General features: G+C 44.7%; 1 protein-coding gene across 5 annotated transcripts in view; it reads left to right on the forward strand.

Annotated features, from left to right (window-relative positions):
- Positions 1–5,353: 5,353 nt before the first annotated feature.
- Positions 5,354–17,987, forward strand: part of tns2a (tensin 2a) — a 47,930-nt gene continuing 35,296 nt past the window's right edge. For 4 of the 5 annotated variants that reach the window (XM_068596745.1, XM_068596747.1, XM_068596746.1 and 1 more), the window contains exon 1: positions 5,354–6,093. In XM_068596745.1, the coding sequence (XP_068452846.1) occupies positions 5,965–6,093 (129 nt within the window). In that variant the 5' untranslated portion in view covers positions 5,354–5,964. Of the gene's footprint in view, positions 6,094–12,695; positions 12,775–17,987 lie in introns of those variants that run through there. The other variant, XM_068596749.1, reaches the window with a different exon arrangement.

Genomic DNA, 17,987 nt, shown 5'->3' on the forward strand with positions numbered 1-17,987 from the left:
TAGTTTATAAATATGTTTTCTTTTTTTTCTGAACAGGTACTGTTCAGTAGTAAGGGTCCCTGTGAGGGACAAACCACTCCTTCTTTTGTCCATGTTCAGTCTGTTGCTTACCTTAAAGATGTTAAAGACCACTAGTTGATTCACTTTATACAAAAGCAATAAATGTTTTTCATGTTTTCTGTTCAGTTTTTCTTCCTCAGTGAGAAAAGTCCAGTCTGTGTTGTCTTGAACAAGTGCACTGACGTCTGGTTGAATGAGGTGGAGATGTGAAGGACAGCTGACAGGTATCAGCGGCGGCTTTGTGCGATTCATGTTCAATGCGGGTCCGCTGAGCTTGCAGAGCGAGCTGCTGGTAGTCTGAGCGCTTTGTGAGGCGACTCGCTCGCACGGTGCTCGTTGAGGACAGAAACTACAGAACAATACGTGCTTTCACGTCGGACTCAAGTCGGCAAATAGTCCGGCGAGGCTACAGAAGGACCAAAATTATTCACCTTCAAAGTAAAAGCCCCCCCCAAAAAATGTTTTTTTTAAATGCAGTTAACGCATGATCAAATAATTAACGCCGTTAATCGATTGAAAAGTTAACGCGATATTGACGCGTTGACGTGCCCAGCCCTAGTTAAATCACGCTTAACGTGACGCGTGCTATTTATACGGTTTACGAAAAGATCACGATGCTGCATCACATTTGCTGGGATGTCTGCTTCTTCGGGCCGCGCTGGGTAACCAGTTTTCTTCAGGATGGGGATGCAGCTGTGGCCTGGGAATACTGGTTGTTTGACCAACGGGCCAAGCAACTTCTTTATGTTCAAACTGACAATGAGGACCAGAATAAGAAGGGTTTTGTGCTCAACAGAAAGTTTTATAGGTTTTCTAACAAGGCAGTAACCTCCTTTGGCGCCAACGAGCAAAATACTACCGTAACCTGCTGGAGAGTTACAGTGATAATATACCGGGAGACGTTTTTTACTTGGCTTCCTTTTATTTTCAGAGACAGGAGAATGCAGTGGCGGACATTTTCAGCCAGATGATTTAGAGGAATTTGTAGCCAAGCTTCACTTTTCTTTCAGTTTCCCCCTCATACTTTCCGTGCTGTCTGAGCCAGAAGCCTTCCAGATCTGGACACTCGGTTTTCCGGCTTTTGTAGTCGCTGAGTGCTCATGTGTTAAAATCTGACGTCAGTCACAGAGACGGAGGCAAACGTCCCTGACCTTGGCGCGCACGAGCAAAAAGTGTGCCGCCCTCAAATGCTCTGAACAAAACGCTGATGGCACCTCTTTTGTTTCTGCTCATGAGAGACGTTTTCCATGCACCCGAAAGGCTCATCGGTCTAAAATTTTGAGGATAGAATTTGTTAAAGTTTAGCCCATGTGCTCGGCACCAAACTTGACGCTTCCTTCTTTTATATTTTCCTTGAATACACAGTTGTTGCGCTAGTTTGTATTTGCCTTCATGTTAAAGAAGGAGCATGCAATAGTTGGGGCTTGTAGGATTTGTTGAGTACAATAAATAGATCCTCACCCTTATACTTTCCATAGATAATCTTCTTAAGTTGTTGTTGCCCACTAAGGGCAACCCCAAAAACATCTCTTATGTTAAATAAAACATTATATTAAAGGTATTACATACATGTTAGGGTTCTATTATTGAAGCAAAGAAACAATTTAAGTGACAATTCTGTAAGTGGCAATTGATTCTGGTGATATTTCATATATGCATGGGTATATACCTACAGATAGGTAGGTAGGTAGGAAGGTAGGTAGGAAGGTAGGTACTTTATTCATCCACAGGTGGGCATTTGTTTGTAGAGGCATCAAGCAAATGAGTAAACACAAAAATATTCAGCATGAATAATAATCAATAAATACAAAACAATAAAACAAAATAGCAGAACATTTTACAAGTAAGAACAATAAATAATAAAGAACATGCAAAAATGCCACGAATTGCTCCCCGTTGCTATGTCTACAGTGTATAGAACAAAAATAAGTCGCTTTGGATAAAAGTATCAGCTAAATGTTATGTGCTGTTGTGACAGCAGAGCTGGGTGAGTCTGTTGGAGGAAGTTGTCCTGTGTCCTTGCAGGAAGTGGTGGAGAAGGTCGTCAGTGTTATCCAATATGGATGATCATTTCTTCAGTGTCCTCTACACCAAAATGTTCGATCAGTAAGTCATGCTGCTCTACAGTCGCTCTTTGATTCAGGTCTAGGCACACATCAGTGCAGTTATAAAGGTTGGTGTGTCTTTATATAACTGCAGGGTGGAAGATTGGTACATTCTTTCTGTATAAGTCAACAAACTGCATTGCAGTATCGATTGCTTTGCAATCGATACACATCCTCTGTCCTAGCACCCTCACAAGATTAACTCCTGTTTTTAATTTTTTGTATTGTTTTGGTAAAATAGTCAGTTCTGGATTATTTGTTTGTTCTACATAAACTGGAATAATTCATATTTAGTGTGTATATACAAATATGCAATGATGATTAATGGAGAGTAAGATAAGAAAAGATATTTCTTTATTAGTCCCGCAGTGGTGAAATTGCAGGATTACAGCAGCAGACGGTTAAAGTACACACGAGAGACACATAATAAAATAAAATAAAATAATGTAAATAAACAGAAAACAAAAACAAAAAAACTGAAAGAATCCACAATATTTTATATTATATATACAGACAAAATAACAAAATATTTATATTGCCCAGTTGACGTGATTAAAGTGTTTTTCTGTGGTCTACTGCAGCGGTCCACAACCCCCGGGGCGCACAGAAAGAATAAATTAATTTTTAAAAGAAATATTAAAAGAAGTTTTATTTTTACGAAAGAAAAAAAGTCGGGAAAATGTTTTATTTTGAAAAAGGACCTGATACATCCATCTGTGCATCTGAGCCTCTCACAAGGTCACGAAATGCATGACCTCTTGAGACGTGTCACGTAATACGTGACCTCTTGAGAAAAGCTAGCGAACCCACGAGCGACAGCATACCCACGAGTTTGTCAACAAACCCGGTGACTCAAGCTTGTCCGTATGAGAAGATCAGCTGCTGGAGATAGCGAATGACGGTGGCCTTAAAAGTGCATTTTACGCAACAACTCTGTCGGTGTTCTGAATCAAGATCAAGGCAGAATAACCTGAGATCGCCAAAAAAGCACTGAAAACCCTGCTTCCATTTTCAACGTCATATCTTTGTGAAGCGGGGTTTTCTGCGATGACAGCGACCAAAACTAAATCACGCAACAGTCTGGACATAAAACACCCACTTCAGGTCTCGTTGTCTCCCGCCACCCCGAGATGGGACCGGCTTGTTGCAGAAAAACAAGCTCAAGTTTCCCACTAATTCGACGTAATAGGTACTGTAATCTTGTTATTGTAATGCTTTGGTAATATTGTCTTTTTTACATTTATGCCAATAAAGCTCATTGAATGGAAATTGGTGAGTTGTATTTGTTTGCACTTTATATTAGTTTTTTTATGCCGGCCACATTATTTTATGACGTCATATTCATTACATCGTGTTTATCCCCCACACTATGAAGGTCGGTGAAAATGTTGTCTGACATGAAACCGGGCCGTGGCTAAAAAAAGGTTGGCGACCGCTGATCTACTGGGAGCTCGGCTGGTTGTGACGGCGCTAATGATTTGCGGTATCTCTCTTTCACGTACCGAGAATGAATCAGCCGGTGGCTAAAGGAGCTGTGCACAGATGCCAGAGTGTCCTCCGTGGGGTGGGAGGTGTTGTTCCTCAGGGATGATAGCTGAGCCTTCATCCTCTTGTTCATAATGGTAGACATTGATGGTTTTTGGGTGAAGCGAGAAAGCGATGAAAGATAAAATATGAGCATTGGCTTGGCCGTAAACGTTGTAACTGTGGCGAGTGTTTGTGTGTGTGTGTGTGTGTGTGTGTGTGTGTGTGTGTGTGTGTGTGTGTGTGCGTGTGCGCTTCATGCCTGGTAACTGGGATTCACGGTAACTACCTTGCGTCACTGCTCTGCGGTCTCCATATTTGGACTTGGTTTATCTTGTCTCTCTAAACTCTTCTTCGAAGACGAGATCCTTTCTTTGCCTCCTTTCTTTCGTATCAAAAAAAAAAACAACCCTCCTTGAAATTGCTCCTTAATCCTCACTGATCCAGACTGAAACTGGTTTCTGCCAAGACTCCTAATGGGGGCCAAGTATGCTGCAACGGAATGCAGCCACATCTTTGCCCAAAAAGACTTAGTATTAGTATTATATTTCCCAGCAAATCACATTTTATACGCAGTGGCTCGAGACAATGGCTCTGCCGTCTCTCTGTATATGTTCCAGATGCAATAGCAGGATTTTTGGCAGGGCCTGAGTTGATTAGAAGGAGTTCATTTCACCACACGTAAAACAACAAGGGTTCAGGCTGCAAGAGCTCATGGCTGAGACCTTGCATGAAAGACATAAACATAGAGGGGAGAGGCAAAGGAAAAGGCGGGGCTAAGGTCAACTGGGCGAGGGTAGGGGCAAAGGGTGAGAGGGAAGAGGGAGAGATGGATGGATGGAAGGGTGTCTAGCAAGGGAGTAGAAGGAAGGACACCTGGAAGGCCTGTCTGGGGCTAAAGTGCCTGCAACAACAAGACGGCCTGGCCGCTGGGTTCTGTCTGAGGGGAGGAAAAGAAGGACGAGGGAGAGGCGGAGGGGGGAAGCAGGAGGAACACAAAGAGGCGAGGGCCTTTGGAGCCGCATCAAGAATTTGCCTTTTATGGGGTACAGTCTCACTCTTCCAAGCCTCGTGAGCTCTGGCGCAGCGGCCAAAAACCACTCTCGGGAGAAATAAATAAACAACAAGCAAAGAGGCCGGTGAGGAGAAGGAACTTGAGCGGCGCTAATGTTTCTCACATTTAGCAGTGTTAAACATCCACTGGGTCTCTTTGTGCTTGAAATCCCCCCCAGCTCCACTTTCCTTCATCAAAAACAAAAGACAAGGATGCCTCTGACGTGGTACAACCTCGAGCATCCTTTGTCATGTGTTAGGTGCACGGCTTCTGGGGGTGAAAGAGGCCTTGTGTCACACTCGCAGCATCGTAAACAATGGCGAGGCTCAGGCCGGGCGGAGGGCTCGGCCCGCTCCGAATCACTGGTTCGCCCGGCATCCCGACAGCTGCCCTCACTGTCGAGTTTTCTTGGTTTGTTTTCTGGACAATACCAACAATGTGCTGCCCGAGCTAAGAGGAGACTTTGCCTGTGTCTGGGGTGGGAGGCAGGAAACCGCTGAGGAGGAGAGGTGGGTGGGGGTGAGAACAGAGAGGTAATTGTATATGTAGGAGTGAGGCAACCTCAGTGGAGAGGTAGGAGAGGGAGGAGAGGGAGAGGGCGAAAGAGAGAGAGAGAGAGAGAGAGAGAGAGAGAGAGAGAAGGAAAGGGGAGAGACGCACGCTCTCGGGATGGTTGGACAGGGAGAGAGGAAGAGGAGCCACAGGAGGTGGAGAGTGAGAGTAAAGGGCGAAGACGGAAAAAAGGAAAAGGAGAGGGAGGCGAGGATCCTCGAACGTTGACATTTTCTCGTCGAGGGTCATGGGTGTGCATCCCGGATGGGAGGGGGGGATGTAGTGAGTGCGATTGACTGGCCAAAAAAAAAACAAGAGAGAAAAAGTAAAGTAGGGAGCTCAAGTGTGTGTGAAACAAAGACGCACCGAGGGAGGTGGGGGTCCACATGGGACTGCAGCAGGACGGAGTTGGCGAGAAAGGTGTTTTTCAGAGCGTGTGTAGAAAAGAAGAAGGGGGTGGGTGACCGAGAGCGCGTATCCTTCCCTCGGTCCCCGCAGCGGGGCTGAACGAGAGCCAGGAAAAGGGGGACGGACCTCCCTGTCCTCTCCAGCTGACAAAAACAGCTGCCCCGGACCTGGAGCCTGCTTCGAGAACAGAAAGGAGGAGGAGGAGAAAAAAGAAGAAGAAAAAAAAAACGGGTCCAGAGTCCAGGACCCCCGTCCATCTAGATGGGTTGCGTCCTGAGTACGGAGTGGTGCGGGGAGGACGAGGCGCAACCGGTGGCGGTGATCAGAAGCTCGTCACTGAAGAGAAGAAGTCTGGAGAGGAGCGAGAGCGGCAGGATGAGGCTGACGAAGGTCAGTGTGCATGCGGTGTTCACACATGGCCACGATGATGGGGCACGCGGGAGAAGGGCCTGTGTTTAGGCAGAGCTGGTGGACTTTGCATGTCCCAGGGTGCAATTTGTTGTACAAAGATACAACAGAGGGAAAATCCATGTGTCTGCTCACAGGTGGTATAATGGACGTCTGTGATTGAGAGCACAGGACTTTTATATGTGTTTGAGTCCCGCGTCCTCCTACAAACCAAATTACAATAAAAGGTAAAAAATAATTAATAAAAAATAAGGCACAAAAGTAGAGTTATTGCACAAGAATGAGGCACAAGAATGCAATGGCAGTATTGATGATAGTATACAAACAGTGTGTAAAGTGTACAGCTACAAATGTACAGTGTGGTCATGACGTGAAGTCACAAAGTCACAGCAGCAGCCGTTCAGTTCAGTGATGTGTATGTGAGCTGTTTACCAGCCTGATGGCCTGCGCGTAGAGACTGTTTGTTACGTAGTTCTGGACTTCAGACTCCTGTAGCGTCTGCCTGATGGCAGGAGCGAGACTACATTTATTCCTTTCATTATTTATTTGAACACAAACTATAATCTATTTACAAACGCGATTATTTTTGCCTGAATCCAACCGTCAACCGCTTGGCGTTTTTGCGAGCGTGATGCGATGCTGATTTGAAATGTATGCATCGAACACTTTTTTGGTTCCGAATTATCGGACACGAATGCCAATAGTTGTATGAAATGAATAAATAAATGGCCTGACGTGACGTCTCTTTAGTCAGTGTCGGATTGGTCTAAAGGCTACGAGTTTGACAACAAACTAAAAAAAAAGATGTGGAGTTAGCCCTGAGGCTAACAGCTCTAGGCTACATCAGCCGCTACTAGCATAGCACGCACAAACCCCCAAACGAATTGTCAATTCAACTACTAGTTGAATTCTGGGTAATGCAGGCGTCTCGCTTTGGCAAGGAATGCGTGGAATAAAAACAAACAATAACTCTGTTCTGCTGCGTCACGATGCTCAATCAGTGGAGTTCTCGTTTCATAGCATTTCGCTAGTTGGTTGTCTTGAAGTCAATCGAATAATGCTGAACAATGTTTTGAGGAAAATACGTTTTATTTGAATAGCTACATGGAGACAATCGTCCAGATCTCCGAGAATACAATTCTCCAGCCATACATTTTTCATTTGATAGCATTCCCACAGAAGGTGGCGTGATGGCGCTAGGTTTTGGACAACCTACCTTTTGTAAACAGATGAGCAGGCACGTTTAAGTATGTAGAGTTGGGAATGAGTACGCGATATATGCCCCATGGACATGTGCTGAAGTATGAAGACGTCGTTGTCGTTTCTCATTACAAGGAGAGCTGTTTTGTTCGACCCTTTGATTTGCAAGACGATGCAGATGACAACGGCGCCTCCGAGCTGAGCTCACATCTGTGCGGACACAATGGCAGTGTTGTGGCGGCCGCCGGGATCTGCCGGGGAATTACCGCCGCGTAAACAGAGGCTCGTTGGCTGTTCGGAGTCATCATAAAATTGCCGTTAGCCATCCAGGGGAACATCGCAATCCTCGATCTCAGGTCCACCGGTTTACATCACATGGAATCTGACACAGACACATGAGCCTCTGTGGCTTTCTCATCCAGATGTGTGGATCATCTGAATGTGTTTGCATGCATTTGTCTCGTGTGCGTGTGTGTGTGTGTGTGTGTGTGTGTGTGTGTGTGTGTGTGTTCGGTTGCACCACAGTCCCAGTGGCTCTGTATCGCATGCCGAGCAGCGTGGGAATGTGGAGCCTTCTGGACGACGTCATCCTGCAGTGACTGACCCCGCTCCAGGGGTGTGGGAACCAGTCAGATCCCACCGATCGTCCTCGAGGAGAAGATGTCTTCTCATCTATTTTTTGCTCATTTGTTTTCATGAAATCGTTTTTTTCAACCTCTTTCATTTTTTTTTTTAATGATTTCTTATTTTGTTTTTTTCCGACAACAAGAATGTGACTTGGCTTAAATGTCCATGCCCCAACATACGCCATAACTCACGCCAAGTACTTGCTGGAAACACTTGGCAACAGAAATAATCCACATGCTGCTCTCAGTGTGATTACATAATAATATGATGTTATGTGAGGAACATGGGAAAGGGATGTTTTTTTTAATCTTTTGACTTTTTTATTGGATTATTTTTCTTAATCTCGGGCCGTTTAAATACTTGCACTTTGCCGGGTTGGGTCCAAACACATCCTCCGGTTTTGTTACGGTTTTTGGCGGGATCATCATTTCCGAAATAGTTTTTTTCCCCTATATTAACTATTAACACATAGCCTTTTATGGTCACTGCCCAATGCTTCTTGGAGAGTTGTTGACAGAGAGTAGCTGAGCATCAATAAACAACCTTCTAAAAATGGGTTCCTGAAATAAACATTTCTCTGTGGTTGGACATGAGTTTATATGGTTCTCTTTGAAAAAATATCACATCAAACCAAAGAGTCGAATGATTCAGAATTCATGTGGGACCGATCAAAAGTAGGCTATCCTCGGATGGAAGTTATGAAACTGCCAGATTAAGGTTTTATCTTTTTTATACAATGACCATGTCTTTCTTGTGTGTTATGATCACAAACAGACCGCTTTGGCATTGAAAGTTCACGGCTAAATGCGGCTCACTAATGGAAAACACAAACATACTCACACTGCCTCCATTGCAGTGGCATGACGGGGTGTTAGTCGCCACGCTAGCAGATAGCATCGTCAGCTGGTCCACCACTTTGATGCAAAGGATGGATTGCTATGGGATTCAGTAGCTATGTACTTCGGTGATCCAAAGACTTTTCCTGGAGTGCAACCATAAGGTTGACATTTTGGATTTTGACTGAAATACCATTTTGGATGGATTGCCATTAAATGAGTTCAGTGTAAAACTAGCAAACGTTACCTTGCTAACATTGGTTAACTTATTAATGTGCACGCTTAACATTTAGCGTGTTAATGTTGTGAGCGTGTTAGAATGCTGACGTTAGCATCCTGCCGTTAGCATTTAGCACAGAGCACAGCCTCGCAGACTTGCGAGCACACCTGTACAATCTCATGGCTTGCTAACACTAGATGGTTCGGCTCAGACTGACTTTTGGTGCCAGGTCCTTTTTCTATATTTTGTTTTCCACTACGATTCGAGACCTCTCATCTTAGGCTGGATTCTATGCTGATTAGCATAGCGATGCCGAGTGACACAGCATCTTCAAAGCCAGACTCGCCAAAATCCTTTTTTTCATGTGTTTTAAAATCTGAATTAGGCAAATAAAAAAGTTGCTGCTGCTGTTGACAGTAGCTTGCCTATTCAGGATTGGCGGGTTTGTGAAGGAAGTCCTGTTGTACAATTCTATCTGACAAATCTTTGCTCAGCAGCGTTTTAACTCCACCTTCGAGTATCGGCTCAGCTAGCGTGGGACCTCGACAGGCAAAAAGAAAAGTGCTATCCTCAACTTTTGCAAATGGAAAACCCAAACACAACGAGTCGAGTTGAGCAGTAGAAGAGTAGCTTTTGTCTGAAGTTCAGGGGTGGTATGTTAAAACAAGCTTCTAACATTGCTTGCTTATTGTGCTAATTTGAGTTGATTCTACTCTTTCAACATGCTGTTTGTACCACTGGGAATACCATAGTAAATTGTTGCAATCCCACAAGTTTGGTTTTCTTTTTGTTGTTGTTGAGTCTAGAAATACATAGAGAGCTGGTGGAGTTACAGTGGTTTTATAAGTATTTGTCCAGCTTCCCTGTAATTTCTTACAAACAGCTGAGTTTAGATTGGCCGTGACCAATACGGAGGCCTTGGGCCACAGGCATTCACTACAAACACACACCCAACACAGGAAGCAGCGCTGACCGGGTCGGGTTAAATATAAACCCCCCACCTCAAAACATTCAGAATAAGTAGAATAGAACCAGAGGTAATTCTCACACTCAGAAAAAAAGGTGAACTCGGAGGGTGGCCGACTAGATTCCTGCGGCTTGAAAACAATGATCAGACCTTAAAACTGAGCAGGATTTGTAAAGGAATGCTTGCTGTGTGTGTCAGGCGAGGAGATGAAAGCTGATCAAGGGAAAAGGGAAAGACATAAACCGTTTCCTCTCACTGAAAGTCTGGGGAAGAAAAACAAAACAACAAATCCCAGCACCACCCTTGAAAGCGACACCTCACGGCCTAACTATGCACAGGATATTTTGTTCTCTTACTCTCAAGAAAGACTTGACGTTTGCCCAAGTTTTTGAGGAATGCCTTTGGGGCCGACAGAAAGCATTACTATTGAACTTATCGGTGTCGTCAGCGTCTCGCTCACTGCTCTCGCTCTTCTTGCTCTTCTCGCTCCTTCAACAGCTGCACCTTATCAGTGTTTGGCGCAGCGCTGTCCCGCACAATTCACCGCCGAGCCACGCGGCCCCCCTTTTCTCTGGCCTCCCAGCTCCCTCCCCTCATTTCCTCTCGACCCCGTCTCCTACTCCGTGCACAGTTTTCTCATTTACCTCCGAACGCGCTTCAAGTCCAATCCACTTCTCCAATTCCCTGACTCTAAACACCTGGCCTCCTTGCGATTACCGCCATTGAGGAGTCTTGCTTTCGCGGCGCCGACCATGGCCCTTTAGCGTTTAGCTTTAAGCGCACAGGGAGCGTATTTTAGGCTTTAAGCGTTCCCCCACCACCCCACCTCTCCCTTTTTCCTCATCTCCATCTTTCTTCCAACACGACCCTCCCCCACTTTACTCATTCCAATCCCAAATACCGGCTTCCTGTCTCTCATGGCCCCTCTGTATTTTCTCACTCTTGCATGTGGCCTCCGCGGCCCTTCCAATTACCTTCTCCCATCTTGCTAGTTGCTACCTTTCTTTCTTAATCTGTCCGTGTCTCACAATTCAAAAGTTCTCCTTGTTTTTCCCTGTCATGAGCTGTACATTCTCTGGTTATGAGCGAAAGGAATGGACTGCATTACTGTGGGGGGCTCCTCGCATAAGCCCTGACTGTTTCACATGCGCCTTACCTGCACGTCGATCCCATACATATGGAAGCGACTAAAGGATCGAGGCGGCAGACAGAAGTAATGCTTCGTGCCTTAGCAAGTCTGAGGCTGGGTTATATCATGGGCTCGCAATTTAAGACTCAACGGGAATGAACGTCCACGTCCACACCTGGGCACACGTGTTGAGCATAAGCACAGCCGTTAGCGTGGACAGAGAGGCTGGCAAGGAAGCAAAGATGCATTTATCACTAAGCTCCACTTTAAAAAATATCAAATCTGAAAAACACAAAGTTGCTTTATTTGTGTTTTCAAGTTAATTTCAAACATCTGCCACTGTGTTAATGTCCATTTGGCATTTTTTTTTTATTGTCAAGACCCAAACTCACCTGGTGCATTTGTCCTGTTCCACCACTTGGTGCTGCTACCAGCTCAATAGTCACTACCCGGCAGTGCCCACGCAGATGTTGCTCAAGGCACATCTGTGTGTGTGTGTGTGTGTGTGTGTGTGTGTGTGTGTGTGTGTGTGTGTGTGTGTGTGTGTGCGTGTGTGTGTGTGTTGGGGGACATGTTGTGACCACACAGAGTCCAAGATAAGGAGGGATCAGTGAGTATAGTGTTTCTGTGGTCAGATTGTGGAGTCAATTAGGTAAGATTTTTAGGTAAGAAGAAAAGTTTATTTCACAGAAAAAATTACAAAAAGGTAGCACTGCAAATATAAAGTTTGACCATGCTTTGATGGTTGCTAGGGTTGATAATCTTCTTGTTGTATTTAATGGAATTATCTTACTATCCCGACCGCAATGAATAAAATAAAATGCTCAGACAAGACTGTAACATAGCCTGGTGTTATTTCACGCTTCAAAAATCCTCAAAGTAACAGTTTATTGACTCTAAATAGACCATCGTTTACTAAATGAACATTTGAAACAGTCGTTTGTGCTGCATTAAGTTTATGTACTATTTGTTGTCTGTTACACATGTAATAATGGTGGAGTTATACTGTAGGAGAGACGGGGCTTTTTTATTTATTTGTTTTATGACCAAGTCACACTTAGAGCCACTGCCACAGTTTTGATCTTCTTCTGAGGGGAACGGGGCGATTCTGTGCTTAACAGTTATTTCTATTTGTATTTTTTTTTTTTTACTTCTTATGACCACAATATGGCACGGCCACATCATTGTCATGATTTACTACTGCTTTGGAACTTCATCGCTTATTGCTGTCGGCCTGCAACTTGTGTTGTATCGCTGTTGACAGTACAATACCTGGTGTCTTAACGTTATTAGCTATATGAATAAAGGTTACATAACAAATATACATACTGAAAAAGGTATGTGGTCAAGGCTATGTGTGATTAAAAAAAATTACATGAATAGATATAAATCAGGTAATCAATTTTATCCAGGAATACCATAGTGTTTAATAATTTAGCCAATCAGGTGGGAGGACAGAGTGTGGGGGGGGGGGGGCTAAAAATCCCAGTAATTGTACCCCACACATGCTTTTTCAGCCGCGCGTAGCCCCGCCCCCAGCAGCCCCTGCTCGGAGGGGTTGGACCGAAGCAAAAGAAAACAAGTTATCTCAGTGGCAGGCCATGTTTCTGACTGAGGGTCTCCTCTGAGAATGAGGGGCAGCTCTTGAAAACCGTGGGTCATGTTTAGCGGGAAAATGAACAAGGTAAGAGGGCGCAGTGCGTGTGGGGAGAAAAGTGTCTCGTTGAGTTCCCGTTCCTCTTAAAGTCAGCATGGAGGGTTTTTTTGGGGGGGGATGTCTGCGTGATGCTCAGTTTTCATGTGTCGGCTGCGCAGTTGCGCACTCGGGTGAATGTCTCCTTCTTGCCGCTCGGCTGCTTAGTTGTCGGAGGCGGCTCTTTTTAAGAAGAAGTAGTTTGAGCTCGTTGGGCAGGGAGAGTTCATGTGAGCCGACGGTGTGTTTAATTACGCTACATTTTCTTTTTGATAACCCCGCATAGGCTGTGCTTATTAGCGTGTTGGCTGGCATTTCATTCACTGTGTGAGAGTTGAGTCTCTTGGAGTTGTTCTGCGAGACTTCGCTCGATGCGTCGCTCCTCATTAAGTGACATAAAAGTCTTCTGGAGTCATATGATGCGTTTAGGCCCCCTCACGAGCCCTCTGTTACGTCAGCGCTGGTCAGTCAAAGTCGTGTTAGAGTCATGGACCTCCTGCGCGCGTGTGCGCGAGGTGCGCGAGCATGGTTTTTAGGAAAAAAGGACTTAAAATGGAACTAAGATTATATAATAATTGCAGGTATAAAACATGTTATTAAATTTGAAAGCAGCCAATCTTAGTGTTTAAAAATAAAAGAAATTGTCCTTTTTTTTTACATAAAAATATACGTTGAAAGAAGCCAATCTTTAAATATTTATTTATTTTGTATTTTTTTTTAACATTAAAATGGAAATATAATTGCAGGTAGAAAATATATGTTTAAGTTGAAAGAAGTCAAGCCTTAAAGTATTTGTAAATAACCTTGTTTCTCTTACTCACACTGTCAATTGACCATTTTTTTTAGGACAATGAGAAGAAAAACGTGCCCAGATAGTTTGGTTATGTTGCAATTCTGGCCTGAAAAAGTAGAGCCTTGTCAAAGAAAAAGCAGGCTTGAGTTGGTCCTTGACGGACTACGATGACGAGCTGCGGCTGAGTAAGTGTAACGCAGAATGCCCCCGAGGACACGACAAGACCACGAGTTGACTAAAAGGATGCTTTCAACAAACCCCAGTTGTTGTTCCCCCTGGTGTTTGCATGCAAGATCACACTTCACTGTAGTGTGTGTGTATGGACGCATGCCCACACTGATAAATGCCGGTTAATGGCGGTTCGCACACCCCTCAATTAGTGTTGGCTCCACATCAGGATCCCTTGTCAGGGTTCCTATCCTGCTTCTGCGACATGAGGAAAGCGGCCGCGCATTAACAACAAGATAACATTGTCCAAACTCTCCAAAGCTTTCCTCTACCGATAGCGGTATGGTTGTGAGCACTTTTTCTCCTCCCGCAGGACCGTATGTAATGTGGATATAGGCGGCGGTCAGTCGGCAATTTTGATCCGATAGGAAAAAGAGCTTGTGTTTTTATCATTTCTGTTATTCAGTTTTCTTGGGAAAACCCGAGCGACAACAAACACCGTTGCCTTGGAGCAAGGCACGGGAGTAAGCAGCAGCACAATACTGTTGCTGTGCCCGGTGTACAATCGGTATTCTATAAGTGTAATTATTGGGTGGAACTGGGAGGTTTGATGGCCCATAAATGGCCCATGATGGCTGCACCCCTGTTCACTGCCAGGCCGAGAGGCTGAAACAGAGCTTGGCTCACGTTCCCTTGAGCCGGCAGTTATGCTGAGTCCCAATCTACGGTAGCGGCCATTCACTTTTTACCTTGAAAAATCTTGCAGCAATATAACGGAAGGGTTCCAAGCGGTTTTGTGTTTCAGTCCAGCAGGAACGGCGTATGCTTTAGGGTGTGGCTACTTTGTGATTGATGGGTCACTGCCACAACATTGGTGTTGTCCGTGTGTTTGTCTCACAATTCTAACCCTTGTTGTAACATTGTAACAATTTGGTCGTCGAAAAAAAATTCATTTAATGTTGGGTTGTACTTAGCTCTGCCCTCTCATGTCACTTCTGGTTGCAGAAAAAACAAGATGCTGACCAAAAACCAATATGGCACCGGCCAACATGTCAAACTCAAGGCTTCAAACCCGTACTCCACAAACCAATGGGTGATCCAGTCTGTGGTCTCAGCCTGTATACAGATCAAATCTGGTCCTCACTAAAACCTCCACTTAAGCATCACCCCTTGAGGAAGTCATCCATGTACTTAGGCCCCTTCACAATAGATGGGTAAGATTTTGAGAGACATGCCATTGTGCATGTGTGGCACCCTATCCAACAGGCCTCGCTACACATTCACCAACAGGGGACTCCTTGGCCAATCGGGGGCATTTTGGTCATGCTTTAAATCATGCCAAAATGTCTTAAAAAGCTCCGTTGATTCAAAACATTTTAGCCAAGAGGAGACTTGCAGGATGTGATAATGATTTATTTCAACCAATTTTCTTCTATTTTCATTATCCTGTTGTCGCAAAAATGGAGGAGACGCAACCTCTCCTGCTTTTAGAGGCGCAGATACGTTGCCAACATAAGGCCCGGGGCTCTGGCAGAACAACACAGTTGTCAGGCAAAAAAAGTTGAGCATGCTCTTGCCTTTTGCAACGCCAAGCGACGTCATCGGCTCCTGGAGAACAGATTAGCATATTATTCCACTGTTGGCTTCAGAGATGTCGTGCGGATTGTTGCCCACAGTAAACGGCATCGGTGTGTTTTTTGATGTCGTCGTGTGTGTGTGCGTGCGTGTGTGTGTGTTTGTTTGTTTCTGTGTTTTTAGCAGCAGGAGTCCTACTAAACGAAAGTGCAATATGGTGGCACTCTGACCTCACCTCGGGAACAGGCAGTCTCTGTTCCCTCCACAGCCTGTCCCACCCTTTTGGACACGCGCGCACACACACACACACACACACACACACACACACACACACACACACACTCGCATTTAATGGATCCACGCACATTTTACCAACACACATGCTGGCCTTGATGCCCGACAGAATGAGGCAGGAACCCGGATGCCCAGACCCATGTGAGACGCTCAATGGAGGGTGGGGTTGAAGTACACAAGGAGTCACAAACACACAACTGAATTAAACAGCTGTTTGACTTGTGTTGCATGGAACATACGCAAATAAGCAGACATTTCAAATATCTGGCTTGTTGTCTTTCACAAAGAAAGAGACTCAGGGTTTTTCCATTAAAAATTAGCTATGATAGTTAAGTAAAAAATGGTAAGTGTTCTGGACTGTAACCGGCATGAAAAAATTGTACCATTAGCAATCTTATACGACAAAGTGGAGTTAGTCACCATGACATCACCCCTTGGTTTGTGGACTGCCAAATTTGAGGCCTCGCCTTCTCAAAAAATAATCTTAATTCACTAAATGAACATCATGCTGTATTGAAGAAGACTTGAAATGAGAGATTCAGACATAAACTCATGTTTACAATGTTTACTGGGGGAATAAATCAAGAGAGAAGTAGAGTCAAGTAGACTTCTATACAATCAACTTGTTCTTATAACCAGACGAGTCGCCCCCTGCTGGTTAGTAGAGATAATGCAAGTTGAAGAGACTTCCATATCGGATTAACTTTTCAGGTCTGGAGGCTGATACATGTTAGCAACCAAGCTAACAAATTTGCTAGCTATCAGTAAGGAGGCGGGAGCCTTTTTCCAACGCTACGTTGAATGAAATGATTTCCAAAGATCCAGAAATCACCAGAGAGGGGAGGAAACAGCCCAGAGCAGTGAAAACGGAAAGAAATCTAGACTTCACTGACTAGTGCTAGCATGTTGCCACCGGTGTCATCTTTATATACCAAGTTAAGAGAACGACACATTTCCTGAAGATGTGCCTGAAGGATTTAGCTGTGCCACTTTTAATACACAATCAGAGTCAGACTAAACAAGCACTTTACTTTAAATGTAGGAAATTTTGATGTCATTTTTTCCAAGATCTTCTGCATTTGGAGACCAAATCTGTGAAGGGGAACTCCAGGTGTTCCAGCCTTTTGTGGCTCCAGAGGGTGCGGCACAAAGTCTGATAAATGTTCTTCCATTATGTCACTTGAGCTATTGACTGCGTTTCTATGCACAAAACATTCTGCGTTTTGCCTAAGAAGATAATATTTCCTACTAAGTGCTGTACATGGCTGATGAAAAAGAATATTAAGACTGCAAGTTTGCAAAATTACAAAATCCCGAGGCTAGCGGCTGGAGGCTACATTAGCCATAATACCAGAACTACCCACCCAAATCTATACAGTTGGGTGAAAGGGTCACGTTGCATTGTGGGTAATGTGGGGTACTAGATTTCTCACAAGAAGGAACTCGGCGAGCTCTTTTAATCAAGAAGTGAATCAGCAGAGTGATCAACATCTTAATTATTATTAGTTCTAAAGAAAACTATTGTTAGTTGCAGTTGACAGCGATTGGGTGGGCCACGGCAGTGATGAGATGATGTCATGCAGTTTGGCCCAATGGTTATCAGAGACGCTCAGATTCAAGTGCGCTACGTGAAACGCAGGTCGGCGTGATCAAACGATCAGACCCGTTCAGATCAGAAGCAAAGTACTGAACAGAAGCTATGACAGTCTGAAGACAAAAGGTGCACTCACAGAGGTCGTCTAATGTCATGTTCACAAGGAAGTTTCCCCTCGAGGCGTCTTCTCCCAATGCGTGCCCTCACTGACCATCTGCAGCTAAAGCTGAGGTCACAGGCCTCCAGTCAGTCATGTACCAGTCCCACACAATACCCATCATTGTCTAAATATCAAGACTATTTATAGAGAGAAAAGGAGCAAGAGTTTCCAGGGATGTGCGTGTCTGTGCGTGTGCGTGTGTGTGCGCACAAATAGTTTCTGTGTATTTTGTTTGTATGCACAAAAATGTGTGCCCGCGTGTGTGTGTGTGCATCTCTTGTACGAGCCTCCAACCCCTCCCTGGTTCAATCCAGCTCCTGTTCTGTGACGGCTGGCAGACGTGCAGTGAGGAAAGGGTGGAGGGAGAGTGTGTGTGTGTTTGTGTGTGTGTGTGTGTGTGTGTGTTGATTTCTGGTTAGAAAGCGTTTCTTTCACTCCAGTAAAACTCTGCTTCCCCCTTCTTCTTTTTTTTCTGCCAAAAAAGCTAAAAATATTAGAAAAGGGACCTTTTTGTGCGTAGCAGATGTTGTAGGAGAGGTGGGGTCTGTCCCGACTGAAGGGGGAACAGAAAAGAGCTGTCTGTTTCCACTGGACTGTCTTGAAGGGATACGCGTCGACAC

Source organism: Clinocottus analis, unplaced genomic scaffold (assembly GCF_023055335.1).
Source record: "Clinocottus analis isolate CAN_PGR_092001 unplaced genomic scaffold, fCliAna1.0.p SCAF_4, whole genome shotgun sequence".
In the NCBI taxonomy this organism is placed as follows: domain Eukaryota; kingdom Metazoa; phylum Chordata; class Actinopteri; order Perciformes; family Cottidae; genus Clinocottus; species Clinocottus analis.